General features: G+C 34.0%; 1 protein-coding gene across 1 annotated transcript; it reads left to right on the forward strand.

Annotated features, from left to right (window-relative positions):
- Positions 1-8,457: 8,457 nt before the first annotated feature.
- On the forward strand, positions 8,458-11,311 carry LOC142983060 (serine protease inhibitor 77Ba-like). Its single transcript, XM_076129877.1, has one exon. The coding sequence runs from the start codon at positions 8,657-8,659 to the stop codon at positions 9,893-9,895; it is 1,239 nt and encodes a 412-aa protein (XP_075985992.1). The 5' UTR covers positions 8,458-8,656; the 3' UTR covers positions 9,896-11,311.
- The last annotated feature ends 2,971 nt before the right edge of the window (positions 11,312-14,282 follow it).

A 14,282-nucleotide genomic window follows, 5' to 3' on the forward strand; every position in this document is an offset into this window, starting at 1 on the left:
AAGGAAAATGTATGAATTGTTTTATTTATCCTTAAAGAACTTCTTTTTAGCTCATGGTTCGCTTACAGGTCGGTAAATGATCTGTGGGTTAAACAACGGTGGGCTCGGTCATTCTATAGATGGGTACCCGCTTAGTAGTTGAACTGCTCTGTCAAATCGTGATGTTATATCTGTGCCTCTAGTGAAAAGGATATAAATAAATAAATAAAATATTTATTTGCAAAAGTTTTTCACACCACATTACATATAGAATCACAACGTTTACTTACAGTGAGGGATACAAAAATTAATCTTAGCATCTATGAATTACAGCAAAGAACAGGTACATACAAAGGTAATGTGGACTTTTCGAAACTCCCGACACTAGGCAGTATGCCTGTCCCGTAGGGAGTTTGTCAGTCGTATTAACTAATTATATATTAATATTATTAGCGGTATTTATTAATAATTAATTAATTATTTCATATAAGTCCGATATTGTCGAAAATAAATTAAGTAAACCAAAATGTTCAGAAAAAAATACTCTATCGATTGGTGTAAGCAGATAAGGGGTTAACTTATACTAGAAGTACTGCAAAAGTGGGATATAGTGCGCTCTTATTTTTTAAACTCCTTTCGACAAAATCTGATTTGAAAGAAGGAAAGAAAGAATAAAGTTTATTTAGTAGAATCAGCACAGAGACACACAAGAAAGATACATAGTAGGTACATCTAATATTATAAAGCTGAAGAGTTTGTTTGCCTGTTTGTTTGTTTGAACGCGCTAATCTCAGGAACTACTGATACGATTTGAAAAATTATTTCATGGATAACCCATTTATGGAGGAAGGCTATAAAATAGGCTATATATCTTCACGCTACGACCAATAGGAGCAGAGTACCAGTAAAAAATGTTACAAAAACGGGGGAAAAAATCACTTTCTCTCTAATGTGAAGTAAGCGAAGTTGCGCGGGTAAGCTAGTCACAATATAAAATGGTTGAGGATGTGTCTCACGGCTGTATCAAATAGGTACCCAAATCAACTTAATGTCAAGCACAATAAGTGCTAATATCAAGTGATTTACACCCTTTTTCACTCATTTGATACAGCTAATTTATTTTTATAATACACAGCAGTACACAGTAGATAAATCGTGCATGCCGACTCTCTAATAAGTTGTCGGACTATAATTGGATACTGGAAAAAGTAGTGGTTTTTCTCTAACGTTATACATGTAAAACCCTCATTGGGGAAAACCAGCACATTAGTAGTTGTACCTGAATATATGTGTAACTAGGTAAATGCCTTAATTTACATTAATTAAAATACTAGTTTACCTGTTCCAATATTTCCTTAGGGACATTGTTAGTACAGAAATAGCCGCACCCGCGTTTGAGAAAATACCCAAAGTTATAAAATACGACGGAACTAGGAAGGTTTTCAATTCGATAGATTTTTTGACCTCATATTTCTTAATAAGGCACTAATTTTAACTAATAATAAATAAACTTAACCCATTAATGTCCCACTGCTGGGCAAGGGTCTCCTCCTGTAATGAGGGAAGGGTTAGACCTTAAGTCCACCACGCTGGCCAAGTGCGGGTTGGGGACTTTGCATGCCCTCAATAAATGTTTTAAACAAATTTTAGGCATGCAATGTTTCCTCACGATGTTTTTCATCACCGTTGGAGCATGTGATAATTATTTCTAATACACACATAACTTCGAAAAGTCATTAGTGTGTTGCCTTCGAACCTGCGACCACTTGCGTGGGAGGTGTCAACTTATACCACTCGGCTATCACTGCACTAATATGTAGTATTTTTTTTTACAGTGGTCAATGAGAATTAAATTTAAAATATCAACTTAGTTTGAAAGTAGTTTTACTAAGCTGTTATTTTTTTTACTATTGCACTGTTTTTAAACTGACGCGACTTGTACACATGATATTAAATCACACATCGAGTCTGTTGCGCAGTGAAAAGGTTAGAGAAACCTTATTTATTACCCGACGTTTCAACCGGTACCGATACGCGACATACCCCCGGTTTCTGAAGTACATTTAGCGGTAGTTTATCTGTTCAATAGCGTTTAAACTCATATTAAAAAAGGCTATTGAATAGATAAACTACCGCTAAATGTACTCAGAAACCGGGGGAAGACCGGTGTAACTCGGTCCTCGGCAATCTTTCATTTTCACCATGAAAAGGACCCGTTATGCAATCTTAGTATTATATTGCATAGTTATTCCTAAACATTGCATGACTAATAGTTTTGTTTTAAACGCCATTGACGTCACAGTCTATAACAATTGACGTCGGAATGAAACCTTTGGACTGTGATTATTACCTTATTTGGTATACTTGGAACATGAGAGGGTAAAGTCTATTTCTGAGATTAGTAGCTCAGTTGTGCGCGACTGCAGTCTCGGGTTCGAATCCCGAAAATGCATATAATATATTGTCAGGTTCTACTTTGCATTTTTAGGGATTGGTTTATAAATCTTATAGACATGCATTCATAGTCTTTTCCTTACTATGTTTATTTTTAGCATTTTTTTTGTACTTATTTAATTTTTCACAATAATTAGACGGTTATTACGTGTATTTATACACAACTTAACTTTTAGAGTATCCAAATTTACGAAAACAATTGTAAGGCCCTTATTAGGACATACTTATTTCTAATTATTGCAGGTCAGTAGTTATCCCATGGGGCTATAAATTAATTAGTCATTAATAAACTCATCAAACGATTATTAATAAATGAACAATTTACTATTACTATGAAACTTATTGCGGGTGACGCATTTCAACAGGTATTTGTCCTAATCAATAGTTGTACAATACAACTAGTCACTTGCCCTACGTCGACGTCAAGGAAAACTAAGAGAATATTACAATGGTCGCGTTTTTTGAGATCTGTTGCTAAGCAGAAAATATAGAACAATTGTTGAGAGCTGGTGAAGGCACATCAGTAAACTTATTTTATATTATACTAGAGGCAGCCCGCCTGTGTTATTCTGGGTCTTCAGCTACCTATATACCAAATTTCATTGTAATCGGTTCAGTAGTATTTGCGACAAAGAGTAACAAATACCCAAACATACATACGTTCATTCTCAAAATCTTTTGCATTTATAATATTAGTAGGATTAATGCGGCTGACGTTAGCCTGTTTTATACATCTATCCAAGCTAGCACCTAAAAAATACCCAGAATTATTTATTTATCCATATAAGTAATGTATACCAAGGCTCACTACTAAATTGTCGGAATACAGTAATATTTTGGGTTTTTCGATATGAGTTACAAAACACTCTTAATTGAATCAGGGCTTACACCACGTTCATTTATTCATTAGTTAAACCAACGATATTTTAACATTTAGTAACGGCCATTGTACCCAGAATTTAGGTTGGCAATGTACCTTGTACCCACTATTATTACCATATCATACCATTTACGGGAAGGAAAGTGAAAACAGGAACTCAAAACGTCACAAATATTGATAAAAACAATCCTCTTTGTACAATTTACAGTCATGACGTCATTTTGTTACACAAATATAAATAATCGTTAAAACGCGACCGCAAAAATAATTACTAATTATATTATTTATTTATTTGTTTTTATCAAAAATGACGTAATGGTGTTTCAAGTAAAATTTTCCTTAATTGAGAACAACTATAGTTTAAAATAAGCGACTAGTGCAAAATAGATTTTGTATATTATTATTCAGTGATCAGTTTGAGGTAGAAACAATTTTTGTTTTAAGCAGGCCCATCTGTTGCCCAGTTAATGGACCGTAAGCGAACGAAAGAGTTTCTGAGGGCGAGGTTTCGGGTTTGAATCCTGGGTCGGGCCAAAAAGCCTTTGCTGACTTTTACGGTTTAGAATTTTGCAGAGATGGCCCCAAGTCAGTAAGTTGAGGACGTAGACCTCCGTGCCTCCGACCGACCGACCTCCCTAAACTGGCCTCTGTGGCCCAATATCGGCAAAGAGTATCCAATCGTTACCAAAATAATTAATATTCAATCGTTATTATGATTAGGTACAACTTTTTGCGGGTCGGATTTTTTTTCTGTGCAGTAAACGAACCCAAAACCTCCCAAAACAGTGTGCCGGATTGAAAACCCGGGTCCACCTTAACCATTTCGTCACGGCTATCAAGCCGTTTCATCTACCTGATAAAAACAAGTCAGCATACAAAAATAAAAATATGCATAATATATTTAATATCCTGTAAATAAGCGCACGTAATGCATCGCATGATTTGTCATAGTGACGTAAATTGACACTCAGTACTCTTACAACTGTCAACGTTAAGTTATAAAACATAGTACGTGGGCTGTGACGTCACTTGCCTGTACAATAGAGTTCTGAACAGTCATCATGACAAATTTTAAATGGTTTTAATGGTCATTTTAAAGGAAATACACTTATTCGCCTTACCGCCCACTTTCTTACTAATTTTGTACTAAATCCATTTTGGAACCAGTGGTGTTTGTGGAAACGATATTTCGTAAAATATTGAATTGAAGGTGTTTGTCTATGAACTTTTCTGTTTATATTGACACGGCCTAGGCAAACGATAAGCATGTCTTATATCCTTATACACACAGTTTTGCCGATAGACCTTTTTATAACGGATAGAATTGGATAAAAAGCAGACTAAAAGTCAACGAAAAAAATGTCGTTGATTATATTAAGCATGTATAGTGATGTACTATGGTCGTCTGAAGCCTGGGGCGGAAAACTTTAATAATATGAAAATGATTCAGTTAATATAGTACACACACGTTATTGTTATCCATTGCATACCTTATGAGGTAAATTGGGTTACACTTCTTACTTAAAAGATAAAGGCAATAAAGATATTTTAATTTAATATTTGGACTTGAGGTTGAGGAAGACGATGTCAAGGATAGGGCGAAGTGGAGGAAAAGTTTAAGGAAGGCTGACCCCACAACCTTATGAGACGAATAGCCGGGAAGAAAGAGAGAGAGAGATTTGGACTTGAACATCAAATGAAACTCAACAAAGATAATATATTGTTACATAATATAATTAAGAGTTACAGGGTCGAGTGGGGTATTAGAATCTCAGCATTCCAGCAGCGTTCTTCGATGCAATGAATTGGAAGCCGGCTTACGAAGAAGTAGACATGCACTCGCTACGACCTATGCTCGCCGCTGCGCATCATCTCCACTCCGACACTCCGAGCGCCGCGACGTCTATGGAACACGGCGTCACAAAAGCGTCATCTTTTTTTTTGAGGCGCTTTTTCTCAGCGGAAAGTAAACGGTCATTCCATAGACTGACGGTCGCTTAGTGGTTTGAACTGAGCGTCTCTACGCTTTGGAGGGAACGTAAAAAAGCCGGGTCCTGGTGGTAGTCCACTGAGATAACAGTCGTATTTCTTAACCCGTTACTGCCACACTGCTGAGCAAGGGTCTCCTCCCGAAAGAGTCCACCACGCGGCCGAAGTGCGGGACGGGGACTTTCATCACAGTCCTATAACCGATATGAGAGCCTCTCTAGCGGCTTGAACAAATTTGACACTAGGTTGACCACAAACCGTACATTATACTTAATATTTTTTTCAAATATTGCGAAATGACGCAACATATAACCAATATACTTAATATATTATTATATACAACCAGTAAGGAAATAACTGTGATTATTAATCGTATGACATAATAATTATATTTAATTTTAAGCTGAATTATTATTATGAATCCCGAACGCCGAGACGAATTAATATATGTTTATGAGATATTCTACCTCGTAATATAATTATTTGATTTATAAATTATTATTATAGTAAATAATGGTTATTATTAAATGATTACATCATCCTGATCTATAGGATGATGTAACAATACCTAAAATTCTTACATACATACATAATATCATGTCTTTTTCCCACAGGGGCATGCAGAGACGAAAAACAGCCACTTGGTACGACCCTTACAAACTTCCCTTGCCTCATTCACCCTTTTACGTCCGAAAGATAATTATTTTTATTATTAACTAGCTTTTACCCGCAACTTCGTTCGCCACCTGAATTTTTCTATGGGAACGCGTAATTTTCCCGGTGTAAAAAGTAGCCTGTCCTTTCTGGGGAATCAAATTTCATGCAAATTGGTTCAGTAGTTTAGGCGTGATTGAGTAACAGACAGACAGACAGAGTTACTTTCGCATTTATAATATTAGTATGGATTTATGTAGATTATTACAGATCAGAAATATCTGAAAAATGTGTAAAGCTTTACAAGCCGAGAAAATAAAAACATAATATTCGGCTACGGTGACCATTTCCATAGAAACAAGCCACCTATGTAGGGCTTATTTTTTGTAGTGCCCAAGTGTGTGCACAATGCACAATCAGAACGAAGCAGAATGAGAGATCAGAACCGAGGGCTTTACGTGCTCTCAGAGGCACGGAAATCTACGATCTAAATTTGAGACAGAAAAACTCAGAAAAAACGTTTTTGCCCGACCCAGGATTCGAACTCGAGACCTATTATTGCGCAGTCACATACACTACCGACCGCGCCACAGGGACCGTCGTCTGTGTCATCATTGTCATGTAAGTACTGATGACCTAATAGATAGGATACCTATTTGACTGCCGGTTGGCAACTAATCAGTATAAGTAGGTATTTCCCTATCGTCTATCGGGATACTTACGTACATCTTTATATATATAATTCTTCTGTAAGTGTGTATGTCACTGAACTTCTCTTAAACGACTGGACCGATTTTGATGATTTTTTTTGTGTGTGTTCAAGGGGATCTGAGAATGGTTTAGATTCACAATTTTGTCCGTTGGAAAATGTTTTTTTATTTAATTTTTATGGCAAAACAACGTTTGCCGGGTCAGCTTGTAATAATATATAGTTTGATTGATGAACTTTACCTTTGAAAAAATATCGTCTGCGGCGGGGACTTTAGGGTAGTACAATACGATAGTTGCCTACCAGTTAAATCAGCTTCTCTTTATGAAATCTCAAAAACACATCTTAGTATAGAAATACGACGTAGTGACGTCACTATTGCCGATTTTCGTTGGTATTAAATGAGTGTCTAATAAAATGTTTCAGTCTATAATAATTACAATTTCAACATTATTTACGAAAAAAACTATATAGCCTGAGCATTTTAGATGCACCAAATTGCGAGTACGAGTTTAATAATTTTTCGTTAACCCAGGCAACTACCCAGTTACCTGTTCTGCAAGCAAGCAAACCAACACAAACTATTAGTGCAATGACCTCACACACTGCCTTCATCATAATTCACCACAGATTATCAAAAGTACAACTCAAATCGTTCGTGACGGTGTGAAGTTTTTGGTTATGACGTCATTCATGTGTCTGACTGCCTGTGCATTGTGCACAGTACAGTCTCTTCCCAGACGCACTGTCTCCTCAACTGCAGTCATGATTTTAATAAATTGATAAATCATTCCTAAATCTTTAATTTATTTATTTATAAAAGACAACTCCCGCACTAAGAATTGCTCTTGTTTCGCGAGTACTTTTAAAAACATACAAATAACGTAACACACACAGAGTAAAACCAGAAACGAAACCACATTTTGTGGATCGCACCAAATAATTGGTTCGTATGGGAATCGAACCCACGACTTTTGGCATGTAGTAGTATGGAATGGTAGTAGCGTGGCGACCACCTTAACCACTGCGTCACGGAGGTCGTCACTTAAAATATTATCTAGTTTTACGACTGGATTCTGGATAAGTGTCGGCTAACCAATCCGATGAAATGACGACAAATCTGTGAAAAACAACTGTCAAAATAAATTCTATCTGAAATAAAATCTAAAATAGTGACGGCCTCTAATAATGTTAATCTGCTTAAAAATCTATTGTTTAATAGTAAAAACTTGTAAAACTTAAAATGATTTATATTACTCTTAAAATGATTTATATTACTATATCCCGAATTTGGGTAAATTTAGGATAATTACTTACAATAATTATTAAAATACATTGTCACATACTAGAAATTACGAAACCAGAGAGAACTTTGAGTTGAGCGTCATAGATAAATTGTGAAAAACTATAGTTCTGATTAATAATTTTATAGTCTGGTCAAACTTCAAGTATGAACCTAGGTATCAACCTACGATGTCTTCTTTAACCGAAGAATTTAGACCGCCGGATCAGTGGGGACTTTTGACATTTCGTTTTCAACATTCATACTTACGTTGGTAGGTAGGAACCTACCTACCTATTTATTTAAGCTCTATGCAAATAAGTTATTGTAAAGGTTATTCTGATTCTCTACTTATAAGCTAGCTTGACCAGACTAGGTATATTGTTATGAAACAAAATTTATTATATTAAATTTAAAAATACCTACTAACAGAGAATTAATTCTAACAGAATAATGTCATTTATATATTTTTCCTCAACTGGTGGTCGGATTGTATTTAAAACGACGCAACACTTTTATGAACGCAGTTTACCTTGAACAGAGGCTGCAAGCGGACGCACGTTCGTACTACACATTTAATAAATAATTTCATAGACTTTTTATTTTTAGTCACAAAGTCAAAATGTGTTGCTGATCACAGTAGATCAGCTTTAGTTTAGAAGGTTTTAAAAGTGATAAGTGTGTCTGATAAATAATTTAACCAATCAATATGCATTTTATAGTGTTGTTAAGTGTAGCAATTAGTGTGGTGAAGTGTGCGCAAATTCCTATTCCGGTGCAAAATGATAATCTCCACAATGGACTGTCCGAGAGGATCGGTAACTTTTCCATCGAAGTTTTATATCACACGTCGAAAACTTTAGAAGAGGGGCAGAATTTTATTATGTCTCCCATTACAATGTGGAATGTTCTTGCTGTAGTCGCCGAAGGCGCTTACGGGCCCACAAGAAGCGAAATTCGAAACGCAATCAGATGGAATACGAAGCAAAGCAACGCTACGCGCAACGGATTCAAAAATATCACTTCTCTGTTGAAAGTTAACACTGATACGGTACAACTGGCTAAAATAAATACCATGTTTGTAGATACAAACCGTCTACCCTTACGAGATTTTCAAGATACCGCTAAATCAGAGTATGAGACTGAGGTGCTCCCATTAGACTTCAAGGACAATGTCAACGCTGCTAATGCTATTAACAGAGCCATCTCAAATGTGACTCATGGCTTGATAGAAAGAATAGTTGAACCTGACTACTTTGAAAATACAGCGATGGTGATGACGAGTGCTCTGTACTTCAAAGGACAGTGGACGGTGCCATTCAATTCATCCTCAACATCTAAAATGCCATTCTACGATAGTAAAGGTAATAAAATTGGTGAAGTCAATATGATGTACAATAGATTCACATACCCATTTTCAAACATGAGAGGACTACAAGCTAGGGTCATTGAAATACCCTACGGTAAACAAAATAGGCTCTCTATGCTTATTATGTTACCAAACCCTGGTGTTTCTGTAGAGGATATGTTTAAAAACTTCCAAACTGTTGATCTGGATTCATTCTTTGAAGAATTAAGAGTGTCCAAAGAAGAATACTCAGAAGATGAGGTTGACTGTTTCATCCCAAGATTCAAGATTGAATCTAACTTAGACATGACAGATGTTTTGAAGACTCGATTTGGAATTGAGCGTCTATTTGACCCTGCACAGGCCAGTTTACCTTATATTGCAAGAACACCTCTGCATGTCTCAAAGATTGTTCACAAAGCTAAGATTGAAGTCACTGAAGAGGGCACAGAAGCTGCCGGTGTCACTGCTGCTGAGTTCAGCAACCGCATTGGAGCTGTCCAGTTCCAAGCTAATAGACCTTTCACATATGTTATAGTAGAAAAAGTAACAAATTCTATTGTATTTGGTGGTTTTTACAAGACACCATCATTGTACTGACATAAAAATATTCATCATTGACTGCAAGCATTATATGCTTACAAACTCATTGGTTGCTGATTAATTTTTATTGAAGAAATATTTAAAATGTAATAATATTACTTTTTGAACACATATATTATTCACAAATTATACTTGGAAGCTCATGACACTTGAGTTTCTGGTTCAGTGTAGCTAATATCATAATAAATGGAATAAACCAAAGTTTTATTAAACTTGTTTTGAAACAAGTTTATTTCCATTAAATGGAGATCATTAGCTTATCAATTTGTATGCATGACTGGTTGCTAACACCTAATATATCAATATGAATATATAATATGTTTGTAGCAATAGAATTTGATGTACAATGTCTACTTGTATGGTTAGACACATTTTTGTCATACGGCCACGGGTAGGTTGTCCCTATCCACCGCAAGGATGGCATTTGTTCTGATGATTCTATTGCAATAGCTAACTTTTATTCAACCAATATTGTGTATGAAATGGCAAGATTTTGATTATTACTTAATAATTACTATTTAATCAGAAAGTCAAGTGTAATAAAAACTAATTTATTGGTCTCAGTAAACAAAGTTCCTTGTTAACATACTTTTGTCAATTTAACTAACTTTAAGAGTTCATAAAATAACTTATAATCTGACTGCAAGTGTTCAAAAAGTAAAAGAAAAAATTAATTACAGCTCTTATATTCAATGTAATTTTATTATAGTTGTACAAGTAGTGTTAAGGGAAAAATATGTACAACAATTATCCTTATTGGTATAATTCAAATAATTCATTGGAAAACATTATTTATTCATTGTAATAGTTGTTCTGACGTCTTGACAATGGATTTTCCACTAAGTGTCCTGTTTAGAGTATCATCCATTTAAAATTCTGTTGGGTAAAACACAACTTGTAAATATGTACTAGTATATTTGATCAGATATCATTTTCATTGTATTCTATACCATTAAAAATTAACTATTATATTTGTCATTTGTAGGTAGATTCATGGTTTTCCAAAAAAAGCAAATTTGAATCTACCTAGATGTGATTAGAAAAAATCTGTTTATGAACATGATTTTTTTTTTTATTGTCGATGATCTTAGATTAAAAATATTCTGCCAATGTGATGTGTATATGACAGCAATATTCATTAATTAATGTTTTGAGTATGTATGATAATTGATAATGTAATGTAGCCATTTTTTGTAAACAAATTGAGATAGTATGCAACATCATAGACTTCACACATTGTGATTGTGATAGATCTGAAATTATATTTTGATAGTTTTTTTTTATTAAAATATTTTTGGTAAACATTGTATTTTTCATTTGAATTTTGTTCTATCTGTGATATTAGAATAGGTACATTTTGTGATATTTCAATTTGATATAAGTTTACAAAAAATATATAAATTACAAAACTCTAAAAAAGTTGTTTAAATAAATCTTTATTTTTCTTTGCCCACACTAGCTTGATATAATATTTAAACAGACTTCAATATCATAAGTTCAAACCGCAAACCAGTTTTGACAAGGTCGAATTTACAAGTATTTTTGGCAAAATATCTGTATTAGGTTACCAATGTGATCAAGCTACCTACCTGCATCTTGACTTTCAAAAGGCGAAAAATGTTCTGCAATTTGATGCGAATAAAACAGCTTTATTTTTTTAAAATACTGTTCAGTTTGAAGTTATAAGTATCTAAATGTAGGTAGGTTATAGGTTGCTTACTTATTGGCTTATGGTTCATTGCAAACAATGGACGATGTAAAACGTGTGTAAAATAAGAGGAAAACGATTTAGCACATGTGTAAAGCGCTAGTCCCGTACCTAAGTTGTGCAATCTCCGTCTTTGACAGTTGCATAACAAATACCTAATATAGACCATCAGATTAAAAAGTTAATAATATAATTAAATATAATAATGTCCAATTATAGGAGTCTGGAGTACTTACCTACATAGATTAATCAGTTTGTTTTTTTCACTCTTGTAATAGGAGATTTTAATATATTGTTACAGGCAGGCGAGGATTGCGGGTGATTGAATGAATGAACACCGAATTAAAGAATAATAATTACAGCACTCGTAAAAACACACAATACTTTTATAAGTTCCTACACGTACAGCTGCGTACTAAAATACCGTGCTTATAATAACTTTTTATAACAATAAGAATACCTACCTACTGTTGTAGGTACCCATAATATTTAATTAAATAAGTCCGGATAATAATAATATTATTTCCTTAAATTGAACTCTTATCAAACTGAACAAACAATTAATTAATTATTCAGGCATATTTTTATAATTGAAACCACAAGGCCGCCCTGCAATTACAATATATTAGGTGACCTACATATTTTAGTCTCTACATAAATTATAAATATAAATCTAATAATAATATTACATCTACATAAGGTAGTCTACGAATCGGTTTTCTATTTTTTTTAAAATAAAAGTTGTCTTAGGTAGACACAAAGTACAACCAGACACGAAACATTTATTTGTGTCGAACGAATCGAACCCACAACCACGTGATACACTGATAGTGGCATAGTGACCACCTTAACCACTGCGCCACAGAGGCCGTCGGTTAACGGTTATGGTTATGTTTTGTAAGTATTTATCGTAGGTTTATAGAAACAATCTCACAACTAACAAGACTATACGTATTACGTATTTACGTTGTTGTGTAAAGGTTACATCATAAATCGTCATAATCTGGGTACCTAAGTAGGTACTTAAGTATTCACCAAAAGTTTTAATAAAAACCCTAATGTATTGTAGCATGCAAGATAACTTCAAGGTAGGTTTTATTTGTCAAGATAAGCTTTAAAAAAATAAAATAAATAAGTATTTGGTTGATGTCAACATCATCAGGCCACCAATGTGAAAAAAAAACAAATAAAAAAGAAATAATAATTATTATTCCTTACACATGAGTAAATTAATAAATCTGGTATTTTATACTTTTGCAATCATAAGAAGTTGTTTTGTAATAATACCTACCTGCCTACCTACCTACCTACCTATAGTAGTTGTTGGTTGTTGTCAATATATCATTATTATCCTCCGGCAGTGGCACCTGCCTTTATAAAATTAAATAAGTTGCTGTGTTGACTCACAACTACTCACAAGTCGTGGGCTTGAGACTGGTTTCTTTGTTTTTTTCTCGAGTTGAATATCAGGAAAACCCCACGCTAGGGTTGTCTGAAGCTACTATTTAAAAAATTACAAATTGCTGCAGTTTTGTGTTGAATATAGTAGGTAGCTGTAACAAATTGTACCTATAATACATGGTAAAATTTCCAGAACACTTTGCAAAATAACAAGACAACATATTTTTTGTCCCGCTTCCGGAATTCAGAATACCGCAGAAATTGTTACCTAAATAGTTCTGACTTGTAAAATGAAACAGACAATATTGCTGCTGCTTAATATTATGAACAACGAAAACTTATTTAACTAAGTAATAAAAAGACAGGTAGTTATAAGTTATTATAAATAATATTATTACATCCGTTGCTATCGTATGTAAAATTAATAACACAGAACTTGTTTGACATGGTCAGCCATTTTTTATGCACGTCTGACATCAGGCATGCTAATTAAACGCGATATACGTTTAATATTGTGATGTAAAATTATTGTTTAGCGAATCAATTATTTAAGCTTACAATGTATTCAGTATTTTCTAATCTTTCCGCTGCAATTTATGATTTGTACAATATTAATGTTATTACTCAATACATAATTAAATTACATGTATAGCAACCAACACTGAGGTATGACATTTATGGATTTAAAAAACCAGAATCACATGCACTCAAGTCACAGTCAACTGCATAAAATAAAAAAACAGCCAAGATTTTTTACATTATGATTTCTGTTCCTGATTATTTTCAAAACAAGTTTCAATGTGGTGCATCAAATGTATAATAATAATTCTACCTAATCAAAATGCTATTGTTAAAATGAGGAATTTCAATGCTAGTCAGATATATTTAGTAAATATTTTGTATTCAAACAATGGGCATTATGATCATGTATAGGTACTGTAATAGCACTGTTATGAATACCCTTGGGACTATACACCATTTATTTCATTGCACGGAAATAGCTGAGTCGACCTTCGTGACATTATTATAAATGTTGTGTATTGTTATGAAATACTTACACAGGGACAGGATTATTGGAATAATATATCATGGTCAGCGTATACGAATTTGTCCATTTTGATGGTACAAACATAAATTGAGAGTGCACTTGTGCTTAAAACATTTTAGCTTTATCTAGCTTCGAATAGAATGATAATCTGTAAATATTTTTATTTAATCATACTTACACACAAATCAATGACATCGCACCTAGAAATAATAATAATATACTCAAGA

Source organism: Anticarsia gemmatalis, chromosome 23, assembly GCF_050436995.1.
Source record: "Anticarsia gemmatalis isolate Benzon Research Colony breed Stoneville strain chromosome 23, ilAntGemm2 primary, whole genome shotgun sequence".
Classification (NCBI taxonomy): Eukaryota; Metazoa; Arthropoda; class Insecta; order Lepidoptera; family Erebidae; genus Anticarsia; species Anticarsia gemmatalis.